General features: G+C 44.3%; 1 protein-coding gene across 1 annotated transcript; it reads left to right on the plus strand.

Moving 5' to 3' along the window:
• The first annotated feature begins 507 nt into the window (after positions 1-507).
• Positions 508-13,910, plus strand: LOC111226608 (BTB/POZ domain-containing protein KCTD12-like). The gene is made up of 2 exons (XM_022751849.1): positions 508-2,069; positions 12,877-13,910. The coding sequence occupies exons 1-2, from the start codon at positions 1,226-1,228 to the stop codon at positions 13,467-13,469; spliced, it is 1,437 nt and encodes a 478-aa protein (XP_022607570.1). The 5' UTR covers positions 508-1,225; the 3' UTR covers positions 13,470-13,910.
• The last annotated feature ends 904 nt before the right edge of the window (positions 13,911-14,814 follow it).

Genomic DNA, 14,814 nt, shown 5'->3' on the forward strand with positions numbered 1-14,814 from the left:
AATGCTTTTCCAAGTCAGTGGCTGGATTTCAACGAGACTCCGGCAAAATAAGAACTGGGCAGCAGTAGGATTTTGTTTTTACTACACTGTTTATTTTATCAAGCCAGCGCATTGAGAAATAATGATGAATGAATGCCTGATGGAACCACAGGTTTGGTTACTGTTATTTTCCAATGTATGGCAGGTCTGTTTATGAAATGTAAGCTTTAATATGATTTTTTAAAACGTAACCTAATGCTTTGAATGGATTAAGGATTATCTGAGTCAATGGGGTAATCAACATTTGAATAAAACTTAAAGAAAAACTACCCGACTTTATTAGGCTATCCTGACTTCTTCAAGAAGGCAGTGAACGTCCTGCCAATTTCCACAGCTCTCCGAGAGCAGTATATTTTGACCTGGATCACAGCGGGGACGCGTCACGGCGGGTGGGCGTGGTTAACCGGGATGAATAACGCTTTATCCTCCGTTACGTTGCAGCAGAGTTACAGTCTGACACGAGAGAGGAGCAGGGGGAACTGAACAGCTGACCGGCTCGCGTAAATTTGAAGCCGCAAGTGATGGAAAGGCTGGAGATCTTTTTGTACACCTTCCTCGTCTCTCACTACGTCTGGAACATCCTCTTCATCTCATGGCTTTTAAACAGCGGGATACCCACAGATCTAACCAACTATGGATTGCTTAATTGAAGTTGGGCCACCTGATCCTGTTTGCGCCAGGACAACCGACCAACATTAGGGCACCAGAAGTCGTTATGGACAGTTGTGCAAATGCTGCATTTCCTGATCAGAGAACTGGTGTGAATAGCAGAAGTTCTTCCTCAGGATACCACATCTATGTGCGCGTAAAGGACATGCACAGAAGGCTTCCATTCAGCGCTGCGTGAAATACTCCGCGCTATGTTTTAGTATTTGCAGGGAAAAGCTGTAGTTAGAATAGAGAGCGTGCTTGTGCGGCTGATTTGTTCCTGCCGGCTTTGACGCGATAGTGGCGGCCAGCTTTTATTGCGCGCATACCAATTGTGCAGTTGCAGTTTAGCCGCTCTGTTTCCACAGGCGATCCACCACGACAAGACCTGCAGTCTTTGATATTCATCAGGCCTCATCACCGACTCTGTAAGGTTTATCCTTAAATACTTTGACAAATCCTGCAATTTGAACTTTCCCTGCAACCAAGAGAGTTTTTAAAGCTGCATCCAAGTGCACCTGTGTGGCAGGAGTGAGCCATGGCTTTACCAGATAGTGGCATATCTGGGGAGGAGGTACCCTTCCCAGAGATTATAGAGCTCAATGTTGGTGGCCAGGTGTACATCACCCGCTACTCTACCCTCACAAGTGTGCCAGACTCTCTGCTGTGGGAGATGTTCAGTCGAAAGTCAGCCAAAGGGCTGGCCAGGGACACCAAGGGACGCTTCTTTGTGGACCGTGATGGTTTCCTGTTCCGTTACATCTTGGACTACATGCGGGACCAGCAGCTGGTTCTTCCAGACCACTTCCCAGAGCGCGGGCGTCTGCAGAGGGAGGCCGAGTTCTTCAATCTGCCGGAGCTGGTCAAGCTACTGGCACCCAAAATCAGCAAGCAGAACTCCCTAGGCGACGAGGGATGTCAGAGCGACCCAGAGGACTCCTCACCTGGGATTGACACGGCCCGTAACCTGGGCTCCCTGGGTGCTGCTGCTGCTGCCTGTGCCAGCCTGGTGCCCGGTGCCATGGATGGCAAACGGTCCGGGTTCATCACAATTGGCTACAGAGGCTCCTACACCCTGGGCCGTGACAGCCACACCGATGCCAAATTCCGCCGGGTGGCACGGATCATGGTGTGTGGGAAGACCTCCTTGGCCAAAGAGGTATTTGGGGAGACACTGAACGAGAGCCGTGACCCTGACCGCCCCCCTGAGCGTTACACATCCCGCTACTATCTCAAGTTCACCTTTCTGGAGCAGGCTTTTGACAAGCTGGCTGATGCAGGTTTCCACATGGTGGCCTGTAACTCCACAGGAACCTGCGCCTTTGCCCACGAGCAGACGGACGACAAGATCTGGACCAGCTACACTGAATATGTGTTCTACCGTGAGTGAGCTCGGCTTTGTTCCCCCGGTCCCCCACCCTGTCTCCAAGTGCCCCCTCCTTCCTCCAGCCTCCAGCCATCCTGTCTCCCTCTCTCCGATGGCTCCTGCACCAGTAGATGTTCCGTAGATGTTGTGCCCTTCCATCTATCTCTGCAGCATCCAGCTTTTATCCTATGAACAGTACGCAGCAGCTGCTCTGACTCTTCATACCTTCTCTGCAGGTCCAATATACAGCCCTCCCCGTCAACCCCAAATCCACCCCCCCACCTCAGGTCCATCTTTTGCTCTCGCTTAAGCCGTCGTTCCATCTAGTTGTAGTCCCACCAGTCCTCGACCTCAGCGACCCCACAGCCTTCTCCTGCAGAGACTGATACCTTCTGTGTACTATTTCCCTTTTGTACTCTCTATATTGCATCTGCCTTGGTGAAGCACAATACTGTCCAAGAGCTAATTTTCTTAAACAAGCGCCCCAGTGTGTCTCTATGACTATTGTACCAGTCATAAGGGCATGAGGGAAAGGGCTTCAAAGAGTGGCCGTGATGTACAGTGCTATACTTTGTCTGCTTGCTCAAGCAGATTGGACTCTCTCTTGCTCCTCTGAACTAAATTACCAAATAATTGGACATCTTATCAGCCTTGAGGGATGTGAGCAGCCCAAGCACAAGAAAGAAGTGTAACACAAAAATCTAAGTTCCTTCAGTTTTTATTAAATGTGTCCAGTACCATGTGGATTGGGAACGTGCCATAGTTTATCTGTTCAGTTGTTGTTATAAATGAATGAGGGTTGAGACAATACGGCCACATGGACAGGGAAAGGAACACATTGAACTTTTTATTTTGAAAGGGAAAAGTTGGTTGTCGGTGTTTCTCTTTCAAAAAGACAATGGTTCATTGGCAAATGACTAAGCAACGGGCTTCAATGAAAAAAAAAAAAAAAAAAAGCTCAAATATCAAGAGATCTCATAGACAGAAAGAAAAAAAAAAGGTTGCCAGATGAAGTGTGTGTATTGATTGTGCAATGGAGCTTTCAGTATTTTAATCACCCACGCTGGGAGGGCAGAGGAGATGGAAGGTGTTACATCACTTGCACCCCACTGCTCTATATTTTTTTGCGCTCATTGTGCTTCTTTGACATTTCTTTGCAAAGTTAGATATTTAGGAGCATTTTGCCAGTGAGGCGCTTCTTGGGACGGGCTTTACACCATGACCACGTGTTGTTTCCATAAAAAGAAAAAAGTGGTAGTCCTTGGAGCGGCTCATGTTTTGAGTGTTCTGTAAACAATAATGTTATTCTTAATACTCAGTTCAGTATTCGTTGAAGCTGTTGCATATTTGATGATAGCTCTCACTTACTGTAAGTGAATACCCATGAGAAAGGGTAGGATTACACTGTAGCCAGCCAAAGCCCAATGTCCTCTCACCACTGTAGCAAGGGCATTGTGAGGGCAGTTTATAATGAGCGGCTATAACTTAAGTTATAAAGGAGCGAGTTAAGAGGGGGGGGGGGTTCCAGTTACAGCCTCAGGACAGGTCTGCACATCATATACCTCAGACTAAAACACAAACTGAAGGCACTTAAATCCAACAAAAGATCTAGCTGGTGACAAGAAAATGCAGACATGGTTAGGAAAATGTAGATGCTATAATAAGTTTTTTTTTTTTTTTTTTTTTTTTAAAAAAAAGGTTTAAAATGAAATGAATTTAAAATGAGAAACAGCCTGCGAGGCAGTACAGTGTAGGATTTCACCTGAACGATAAGGTGTCAGGTTGAAGAACGTCTGACTGACAATAAATGTATTCTGAAATGTCTAGAAACCACAATGTTGTGTTTCGGTGTGATGACGTGCTGTTGACATCTGAGTCAATATGTTAGACCTGCAGGAGTGTGTCACTGCAGGCGTAGACAACACTGAAATTAAAAGTGTTCAGCAAAAAACAAAAAAAAGCAAACTGATTTGTCAAATAAAAGATGTTTTCTTCCTATTTGGGTTGTATTTTCCATTCATAATTCAATGTTTTTTCAGTCTTGAATGGCATTCAGCTTAAACTGTGAGGAAAGTGGTACGTGCCCTCCCGTTACTGCAGTGTAAAATTTTAATTTCCAGTGACAATACAACTCAATCACAAAAGAAACCAATTCAAATTTTCATCTCACCATTTCCCATTAAAATAAATTTACTTGGACATAAACTATACTTCATATTAAACGTCCAACACTCCTCCCTGAGGCACCATCTCCCTCGTCCTCCCATCTGCTTTTCCACTTTTTTCTCCACATTTCTGTTCTTTTCTTTTTTTTTTCTTTTTCTTCCTCAGTCTGGATTTGTCTGGAGCAGTTGACCAGAAAAAAGAGCCAAGATAGAAATGAGGACATGCATAGATAAGAGGCTCTCTTAAAGCAGATTACAAAACCTTTATTTTGTTGCCAATAATTGACCTAATTACTTTGTACAGTAAAAATCTTGAAGCAGGTGGGCCCTAAAATCCAGGACGTTGAATAGCTGTTGTTGTTGAAGCCTCATGCAGAGCAATGATTTGCCCATTTTTAAAAGATTAGAAATGATTTTTGTCAATAAAAACACTCACAGACAGAAAAGTGGGCATAATTTACACAACAACCAGGGTTATGGTTATGTAGGTGAGGCAGTCACATGTTGTTTTTATAAATTCTGACTCATGTAAGTGCTGTTAGAGATTCTCACACGCTAATTACCTTAGTATAAGACCTCTAAACCTGATCTCAGTCTGGCCTAGATAGCTGATGAGCGTCACATGAATTGTTGAAAAATGTATGCGGCTCCCTTCCTGGAAAACAGATGATTTTTGTTGCGGTCTGGGCTGGGTGCGTGACAGATCCTCAGAGATCGGGACAATGCAGTGCCTGCACAGTCACAGGCAGCATTCCTCTGTCGCTGTCCCCCGGCACACTACTGCAACACGGGGTAACGCCAAGGTCAGTCATTAGCACAAGCACGGAGAAACACGCCTCATGTGTGAAATTTCAGGCATCATTGTCCTAAACCGCTCTCTGTCTTTACCTCCATCAGTTGCCTTGAGACTCAACATTCAACAGTAGATGTGTGAGAAGTGTTGACACTCAGACGCTGAACAGCGACAGCAGCGAGGTCCACAGGCCAGGCTGTGATGACATGCTGCTTTATTGTTGTTTTTTTTTTTTTTTTTTAAATGCTCTATTGTGAAACTTGTGGCTGAAAAGTGTAGCATGCCTGCTCATGTGCCATACAAGAAGCAGGCTCTAGTTATGTCATCATAGTGGTATGCCTCTTTTATCCAGAGTGTTACAATAAAGATATTTTACCATGAAATTTTGCTTCTCTGTCTTTTGGAAAAAGTCCAAATAGCAGATTGCATTTGTCAGACCTGCTCACTGCACAGCACACAATCACTTAATTTATATATTTTTTTTGTTCCTACCACAGTGTTTGAAGTTGAGACAATTTCTCACAGAGTTTTTGCAATTCATTTTTTAACTCTTGCCACTAAAGTACAAGCCAAAAAGAAATGTTCCCCGAGAGTACAAGACTGTTCTCTCTGTGAGCACACTACCTCGAGGCAGTGATTTGACCCATGTCATGTTCCTGTGGAGCTATTGTCACTGTAGGCGGCTCTACATGGCAACAGGCCTTGGTCTGGTCTGTTTTCCTCTCCTGATCCTCTTGTTTCATAGCCAGCTGGGTCATCACTTCCCCTATTTGGAAAAAGAAAGGAGCAGAGAGCAGAGGAGAAGAGGAACGGATGTACGTCAAAGGAAAAGGGGATTGGAAAATGGGGCAAGAAAGCAAGGCTAGACAGATAACCTGGTAGAGAGGAGATGAGAGCTGGAGAGTATTTACGCGGGGGAAAGATTTGGTGTTCTCATCTTATCTCTCTTCCTGCGCAGCTCCAGCGTGAAGGGTCCTGTTATACAAAGAGGTGCTGGTTCGTCCTGACAAACAAAGCCCTCACTGGGCCGTGCTGTTAGTGGCCTGTCAGCTCCGTCAGCACTCACAGAGAGATTCAGTTACAGCAGACAGACATAGAGCCACAGGATTACTCAGTATATGGTTGGGATTAATATTGATTCATAGTACGATTACATCAACATAAAAGGAGGGGAAACTGATATTTTCCACCAGAGAGAACTTCTATTTTCTGTCTCGTGTGTATGTGAATCATGGGATGTGCCTTTAAATTCACTACAACCAGCTCAGGTTCCCAGACTGCAGCTTCTTTTATGAATAGACATACCACATGCTTTAGACTGACAACACAGAGTGACACAATGAGTCATTTTATCAACATCTTAGACTGAGTGTACTACCAGGTTTTGTCTGAATTCTGCTGTTTATCCTCCACACTGAGCTGCAACCATCTGTGACTGTAAACTTGTTTATGTCTTCTCAGCATCACTGACTTGTCCACTTTTGGATCTGTACGCCAGCATGTTTTGGCTCTTTCTTGTTTTCCTGCTCATGTTTGTGCTTACGTGGATGTTTGGAGAGCTGGTGTGATGACTGTCTGGGCCTCTGTGCTGGGTGGGTCAGCGCGGGGTTGGTATGGAGGCCACGCGGGGGCAATGAACTAATGAACTGGCACTCCCTGTCTCACAAATATGCTGAGCAGGCAGTTGGCATCTCTGAATGCGCACGGACACAAACGCAGACGGACACATGTACAGAGGGAGGGAGGTTGCTGGGAGAGGATGCGCAACAACCCTCCTGCGTGAGGCTACTGACTCGGGGGTGTGAGGTTTTTAGATCTGTCTGTCTTCTTTTCACTCTGCTTTGCGATCAATTAAAAATGCATTAGCAGGCATACAAGCCATTTCCCTCCCTCATCCTCTGTTGACGGCAATGAACAGGAGAAGTCCAAGCTAATAAAGAAAACTGGTAATTACCTGGGAGTAGCGTCAACCAATAGGAGGATGTAGCTGAGAAGTAGAGGCAGCATGCAGCAGCCTGAGGCCTTCCATTGCTTTCTCCATCAGTATGTGAAATACTGTATGTGTGTGTGTGATGAGAGTGTAAGCATGTTATGTATTTAAACGTCAACGGAGAGCTTCGCATGCTCTTGTTCATTCTCACATGTATACGTACGTGAGCTCAGGCCCTTCTGCGTTTGTGTTTGTCCTTGACGACAACTCGGCTCACGCACAAGCCCACATACACAGAGTACAGTAGCGCTGGCTCGGGGCATCTTTATCTTATTGTGTGTTGGTTTATTTATAGTGAGGCAGTCATTGAGCCAGATGCGTACCTTCACTGCACTGCTCTATCCTCCAGCATGGGGCACACGAACACATGCTCCTCTGCCTCTCCTCCTCCTCCTCGTACTCCTCTTCTTACACATCTCCTACAGATAGCAGCTGTCTCAAAACATACTGGCCCCCGAACTCCAGGGGGACTCTGTCATGCAAGGTCAAGGGGTAGTAATACTCGAGAGGAAAGACAAGGGGGCGGGGGGGGTTCACATGGGACAAGATCTAGCAGCCGAAAAAGAGCAGCATTCTGTCACTGGTGATGTTCAGTGCTGACTTCTCTCATCTACCATGCTCCATGCTGTCTCTTTATTATTCTCTTTTACTGTGCAATCTTTTCTTTTCTCTATTAAGCCCCAAGACAGAAAGACTAACTGACAGTTGAAAGCATGAGGGATGTGTGGAAACACAAAGTAAAAGTAGGATGGGAATGAGGGAGCATGAAATTAGTTAGAGAGTGAGTCAGAGACTCAGGAACAAGTTGTAGGATTAGAAAGGAGAGCAGAAAAAAAAACCCAAAAAAGGATAACTCAAGTGGCAAAGTTCCTGATATACAGTACCACAGAGACTGTAAATATATGAAGAGGAACAAGAGGGGTGAGGCAGTTGGAAAGGAAAGAAAAGGAGAGAAATACTGTGTGGTAGATTGGGCAAAGTGAGGTGGAAGTGGTGGTAGTAACTGACTGAGGACACAGTCGGAGCACTTGAACTTCCCCGCTAGACTCTTACATTTTAGTCTGATGCAATATATATTTTATTTATACTCATTTCCCAGACAACACAGTTGCATGGCAGCGCAAGGCAGCATAACATTTCTTCATTAAAAAGTCACAATGATCACATTCAAATTTCATTTTAATCCTGGTTTGTTTTAATGCTGTTGTCAAATGGTTTGTTCTCCATTTTCACATGTTTTTATTATGGAATATAGTCTCACACCGTTTTAATTTATGGTCCTATTTTAAGGGTGTTTGTTTCATATGTTTTGCTAATCAGTGTTGGTTGATGAGGATGTGTTTATGTCTCTTGAGATTTGGTGCTTTTCTGTATCTGTGCCCAGAGGCCCGTTGTCTGATCAGCTGATATTTTCAGAATTATAAGCCAGTGAACATTTAAAGTCTCTTTGCAAACAATTGTCTCAAGATGGCAAATGACTTCAATCTGATGAGTTTTAACTGCGTGCCATCAATCACTGGCAGACGGGGAAAAGTTTTATCATTTTGGAGTTAATTTTTGTCTACTTTTTATAGCAAAGCAGCATAACTGTATCCACTGTATGCATTTTAATATAAAGTCACTTGAAATAATGTTAAAGTTAGAACTAGATTGTGTAACTACGGATCAACTTTGTGAAGCCACTGTGAAAGAATGGCGAGCAGTAACTTGCTTGAAGCAGTGAGTTGTGAATGTCAGTGCTGTTGTTAGGACGGGATTCACCTCGGCCATCTGGAGTCTTGGGCTCTAATCTGCCCCCCTCTAATTATCAGTAATCTGGACAGACTTGTCCTTGGTGCTGCAGTCCTGGGCATGGTTGGAACCTGGCTGAAGGCTCTGCACTGGCTGAGGGGCGCCAGGATGGGCTTTAGGGTGCTTAGGCAGGCTGGTTACAGGCTGTGGGAGCCAGGCAGCAGCTCTGGGTGTTTAAAGCAGGGGAAGATAAAGAGGAGGCATGTGGAGCAGGTGAATCAGCAGGACACTCGGAGCGGATGTAGATTTGTGCAAGCCTGCAAAAATAAAAATAAACAAGACTTGTTTCCATTCCAAATTCACTGAAAAACCGTATCTGTGCGTGAAGTATTGATGACTGGCTCATTGGTTTACTTCAAACACCTCCCTCTCTCTCTGTCTTCTGAGTCTTTTACTCTGTTTTTGCTTTTCTTACTTGGCAGCAGCTCCCCAGTCTCCAGCTGTTTACGTCACGCATTTCCTCAACATTATGCAGATTGACAGATTTGTAATTGCTCAGAGACTTGTGAGTGCACTCCAGTGACTTTGATATGGACGACTGTGCTTGTGCCCCAACATGTAAAGTTAGTCTGTAGAATCGAGTATTACTGTGTCTGCTTACACCCCCGTATGTATTTGTTCTGACAGCAATCAGAGAGGAAAGACAATGAATGAGAAGACTGTAGGTGGCGAGGCCCACCCTGTCATTAGGCACCATACGGATCATTTCACAAAGCAGATGTTGGATATCTGAGCTGAATACTAGGTAATTAGATATAAAATATTCTGTAATTGCCAAACCTATGTAGCGTGAGCTCCCTTTAGGACAGCAGGAAGAGCCATATGTACAACTTCACACTGTGGATAAAAAGGCTCCTCTCAGTCTGAGAGACATTACTATGCATTTGTGTAGCTCTAGATCCCTCACATCATTGTGGCGTTACCATGGAGATGATGCTGTCCTCTTGTTTGTTATCTTCGGCTCACAACACCTGTCAGCGGTGAATTTTAAAAAGTATCCACAGGCTGATTGACCCGGTCATATTCAAGGTTATTCAGAAGCAGCTGATACAGTCATTTTTAAACAGCTGAAATGACACTGTTTTCCTAACACTCCTTGTGTGTAAAGATAAACTGCAATGATACTGCAGCTGTTTTTCAAAAGATGACTTGAACTGTTTTTTGGACATATTTGTGGAAACAGCGTCTAAGCGTAGCTCTTGAAAGGCTCCAAAAGTGCTGCACAGATATAAATGAAACTCAAATTACTTAAAATAAGCACACAAGTTAAAGCAAAGACCAAGGCCACGCAGCGCACAGCATGATGATTTCTTGGCAAAAAATACATTTAACTTCAGCTTAATTTGAAAGAAACTTCCAAATGTTCACATTAAGTCAGGATGATAAAACTAACCTCATTTTCCATGCGGTGCCTATTCCCACACCTCATCACGGTTTTGTGTGTGGTGATACACATTGTGCTATTTTTTGAGTAAAATGTAAAGATTCAGGTGAATGTAACATTACAAACTGCGGAGGAGACATTTTATGACGGAGAGGTGCTAAACCCTGGCAACAGTGACACATTAGAGTTGCTAATAGCAGTAATGATGGCAACAGAGGGATGTGTCACAGTGAACAGATGGGAGAGACTGAAAGAGAGGCTGAGAGAGAGAGAGAGGCAGAGGGTGTGTGAGAAAGTGCTTTGGCTTTTGCATATATCCCTGGAGAAGTGGCCCGGGGAAAAGGGTTGAGTGCTCTCTTTCGCTGTTCTCCTCCATGAGGCTTAGTGGTGGAGGAAAGCATGGAGCCCATCCCCCAGTGGATTATTCCTCCGACACTGCTAAGCCCCCATACTCCCACGTCCATGCGGCCCTCAAACACATGTATTCATTATGAGAGACACTGGATGCAGCGAACACACAAACACACACAGTGGAGAACATGCTTCTGTCACCCCTCCTTCCCCTACATCCTCTTTCTTTCTCTCGGTCTTTATCTGTCCTTCTTTCAAATGCCAATACATGCTCAGAATACAACGACACACGCACACACACACGCACACGCACACACACCCGCACATACACACACACACACGCACGCACACAGACATACACGTACATTTAGCACACACATGCTTAAGTATTCATGCTCAAAAACAAGACGACACTCATTTGCTCTTACATACGGGCATGTTTGTACACTTTATGTCACATACACACACACACACACACACACACACACACATACACTTTCATATTCAGGTATTCAGAAAGCCAAGGCAGTGGGAGAATATTCTGTGCCGCCTCCGTTTGACACAAGCAGCTTTTCCTGTTATATAAGACGAGTTACCGTGATGATGAACCCTGTTGAAGGAAACAGTGCAGGCCCCTGTGTGTCTTTATATGTCATTACACGTGTGTGTGTGTGTGTGTGTGTGTGTGTGTGTGTGTGTGTGTGTGTGTGTGTGTGTGTGTGTGTGTGTGTGTCACTTAGTACCTGCATATCTCTGCATGAGTATGTGTGAGAGGCTGTGGGAGAGATTAGCTGTTCCTCTGTATTCTCATATACAGTAGCAGCATGTCGTGTATGTGGCTGCTTCACTGTGAGAGTGAGAATGCGTGTGATTTAATATTGTGTGACTGTGACTCTGTCGGATGATGCAGTGCATGAGCAGTATGAATGCAGGGCTGTCATTACCGTTTAACTTAGTGTACGGCCACGTCCAGACTCATTCGGGTAAATTGAAAAATGTTTATGTATTAAGTTTTTTCAGTCCATGGAGCATTTTCTGATTGTTCTCTCAGAGGGTTCACCCTGAAGTACCACCACCACAACTACAACAAAAAAAGCTCAGATCTCTTCTCCTGAGCCAGCAGCTTTGCACGATTTCCTCTAGAAATACAGAACCAGCATGAGGAAGTGAACAAGTTGAGATTCTCCAAAATGTCTGCCTGAGACTGCGTAAAGATCATACATGACAGTAAGATTTTGGATTGACTGTTTTCCCAGTCCACCCTGGGTCCAGCACAAAAAGGGCGGTTTTGAATGTGCTCGGTGGGGTGTGTCCTCCAGGGTCAAAAACCCAGGATTAGTGCGAAATGAAAGGCCAAAAAAAAAAAAAGATGCATTTTGAAATTTATCCGCTTTATGGGTGGACATGGGCTAAGTTTGTTGTGCAAATCTGAGGCTGTGTAGCCATGACGTAGACAGTGGAAATCTAAGAACAGTGAAAGGCTGAGTAGAACGCCCACTTGTATCTAAAAGCTGTTTGTAAAGAGAGAGGGGGCAGTTCAAAATGGTTGATGGGCTTTCAAATACCAAGAGGTGCAGAATGTGCATGTCCCCCTCCAACTATTCCGGGAAGTCGCACAGCGGCAACCTCCTCTCTCCTCACATAGAGATGAGATGAAAAATCAACATCCCGTTAAAAAAATGGCTTTTCAAGCTTCAGTCAAGAGGTCTCACGCGCTCTGTTCAGTCACTACATTCCTTCTACGATAATATACATGCAAACAAAGGTAAAGGGGAATTCTGAAATTAGGTGAAACTGTACTCCACTCTCCTTATCTCTCATTTCCCTTCCTCTCCTGAGGAGCTCCTTTCTCTGCTCGTTTCTGTTTCCATAATGCTCCGACAAGCTCTCGTGCCAGCATGTGTTTACTTCATTCTGTGCTCCTGGAAACTGTAAAGCTCAGAGCTGAGGTGCTTGCTTTTGTGCCAGCCGCACGCTACTGACACACTTTGATAAGGCCAAAAAAGAAAAAAAGAAAAAAAAGAAAAAGAAAAAGCTAAATGTAATCAAATTTCTGTGTGGAGGAGCTCCCCTGTTGGCTGAGACCTTAATTCAAACACACCAGACTCCTGAGTATGAATAATCTATTCATCGTCTCACTCATGAATTTTCATAGGTCTAGTTCCCAAAATGTTGGATTACATTTTGGGAATGAGAGGATTGATTCCAAGCTCATGTGTATGTTGAGTGTGTATGTGTATGCGTATCAATCCTCTCATCTCATTCTTGCTCTCAAGTGATTTGATTTTAGCTGGAAATGTTTCATATTGCACTTAAATTTAAATGACTAATTCCTCCTTTCTGTTGCAGGTGGTTCATCACTAAACTTCAAGGCAATGACCTCTGACCCCCCAGCTCTCACTGAAGTGGAGACCCCTGAACCTGCTGCTGCTGCTCATACTGAATCCGCCACAGTGGAGCACAGCAGCACCGGCCGAACCCAAAGCCTTCCAGAAACCAGCAGCATCCCACTGCTGGACATTCGGAATCCACTGCCCCTGGACTCTCCTCCTCCTCTAACACCTCCTCTTCCTCCGCCACCTCCTCCTCCTGCTACAGACAGCCCTGACCTCCCACCTCTGTCACCTCCAGTCTTGCCTCCACCTCTGCCGTCATCCAAACCTTCATCCACCTCCAGCCCTCCTACTACTCCCCCAACGCCGCCTCCCGCTGAGAGTCCCCAACGTCCCACCACCCTCAACCTAAAGACACTGCCGCGGCCCACAGTGAGGGAGAATGGCGTCCCCCCACTTGGGGTGGATGAGGATGAAGAGGAGAGAAAGTTGCTGGAGGAGGATCTGAAGAAATGCATTGAGGATTTCAAAAAGATCCGCTTGCCCAGAGTGTTTCCGGATCGTAAGAGGCACTGGCAAAGTGACTTGCTCAAGAAGTATAATGCATAGAGAGCTTTGCTGTGGCGACATGGTGAACAAACTTGACAAGGATTTTTTTTTTTTTATAATGGGGAGAATCTGTTGTGAGCGGTGGACTCCAGCTTTATATTCACAGCAAGTTTACTCACACCTCTAATGTAGTAGGTTTTGCATGTCAACAGAGCAAAATTGAATGAAAAGTGTAGTGCTTAGGCTGAGCTAGTCTAGCAGTCACACATACAAGATTAAAACGTTAAGATTTGTCTTTTTCCTTTAGAGATTGTTAGTGTTTCTTCTTTGCTCCACACAGCTATTGGGAAACATTAAAAAGTATTTGAATCATTTTCTTTCCACTCAGTCAAATGATAATATATGTCATGTCATTGATTAGAAATTTCTGCCCTGCTCTCTGTAACATGTTCACTGATCAAGCAACTGGAAAATGTGTGAAATTTTTAGGCATTTGACCTTGCTGATGCAAAATAAAAGAAAAAAGTGAAATCTCTGGTGCTAATCATCATCATCTAATCAAAACTATTTCACCTCATCAATATTAACCATATGACTTCAAAGCCTTTCTTCTCCCCTCTCTCCCTGTGATTTGAAAGCTCTGCATTTTTCTTCATTTTGTGATTGCATTATCTCCAAGCTAGCGATGGAAAGAATTCAGAACGAGAATGTGGTGTACCGGCAAGCGAAGTGGGTAATTACAGACAGCCAGAATGTGGAATAATAATGACAATAATGACTACATGAACCAGCGCACCGTGCCATTTGTTCCTCTATCTGCTCTGCATAAAATGTTCATCCAGCTTCACTAATGAATCACCAGGTGTGTGTATGTGTGACAGTGTGTACCTTCTACTGCTCGTTATGGGATAAGTCACAATCAAATGAAAAATGACTTGCCGTTTATGCTTTTACCCACAGTATTCACCCACAAAGAGCGATAGACGCTTGGGAAATACGTGCTCACTTCATTAATGAGAATTAGAGGAGAAGATCGCCACCACCCTCTTACTTGTGTGTTATGTATGGAGCTTGCGCCAGGAGCTGGTTAGCTTAGCTCAGTTTAGCTTAGCTTAGTTTAGCTTAGCTTAACATAAAAACTAGAACAGTCTTTTCAAAGGTCAAAAACAACATTGGCTTAGAGGGACTTGTATAGGTGTATTTTGAAATTTTGGAGAGAGCCAGGCTACCTCCCTGTTTCTAGTTTGTATGCTAAGCTAAGCTAACTCATATGCTTACAGCCACTAGTACCAAAGACTATTTAATGGACACATGACAGTGGTATCAATCTTCTCGTGTAAAGTTCATTATGATTCAAGAAAAAATTCTCAAGAAATAGACAAATAATTTTAATATTTAAATCTCG

The sequence above is a fragment of the Seriola dumerili genome, unplaced genomic scaffold (assembly GCF_002260705.1).
Source record: "Seriola dumerili isolate Sdu_G_001 unplaced genomic scaffold, Sdu_1.0 BDQW01000161.1, whole genome shotgun sequence".
NCBI lineage: Eukaryota > Metazoa > Chordata > Actinopteri > Carangiformes > Carangidae > Seriola > Seriola dumerili.

What these genes read in the sequence shown, in the direction of transcription:
- LOC111226608 (XM_022751849.1), top strand. Translation starts at nt 1,226, where the DNA reads ATGGCTTTACCAGATAGTGGCATATCTGGGGAGGAGGTACCCTTCCCA. An exon ending in CACTGAATATGTGTTCTACC is followed by an intron (nt 2,070 to 12,876) that starts GTGAGTGAGCTC and finishes TTTCTGTTGCAG; the next exon opens with GTGGTTCATCACTAAACTTC.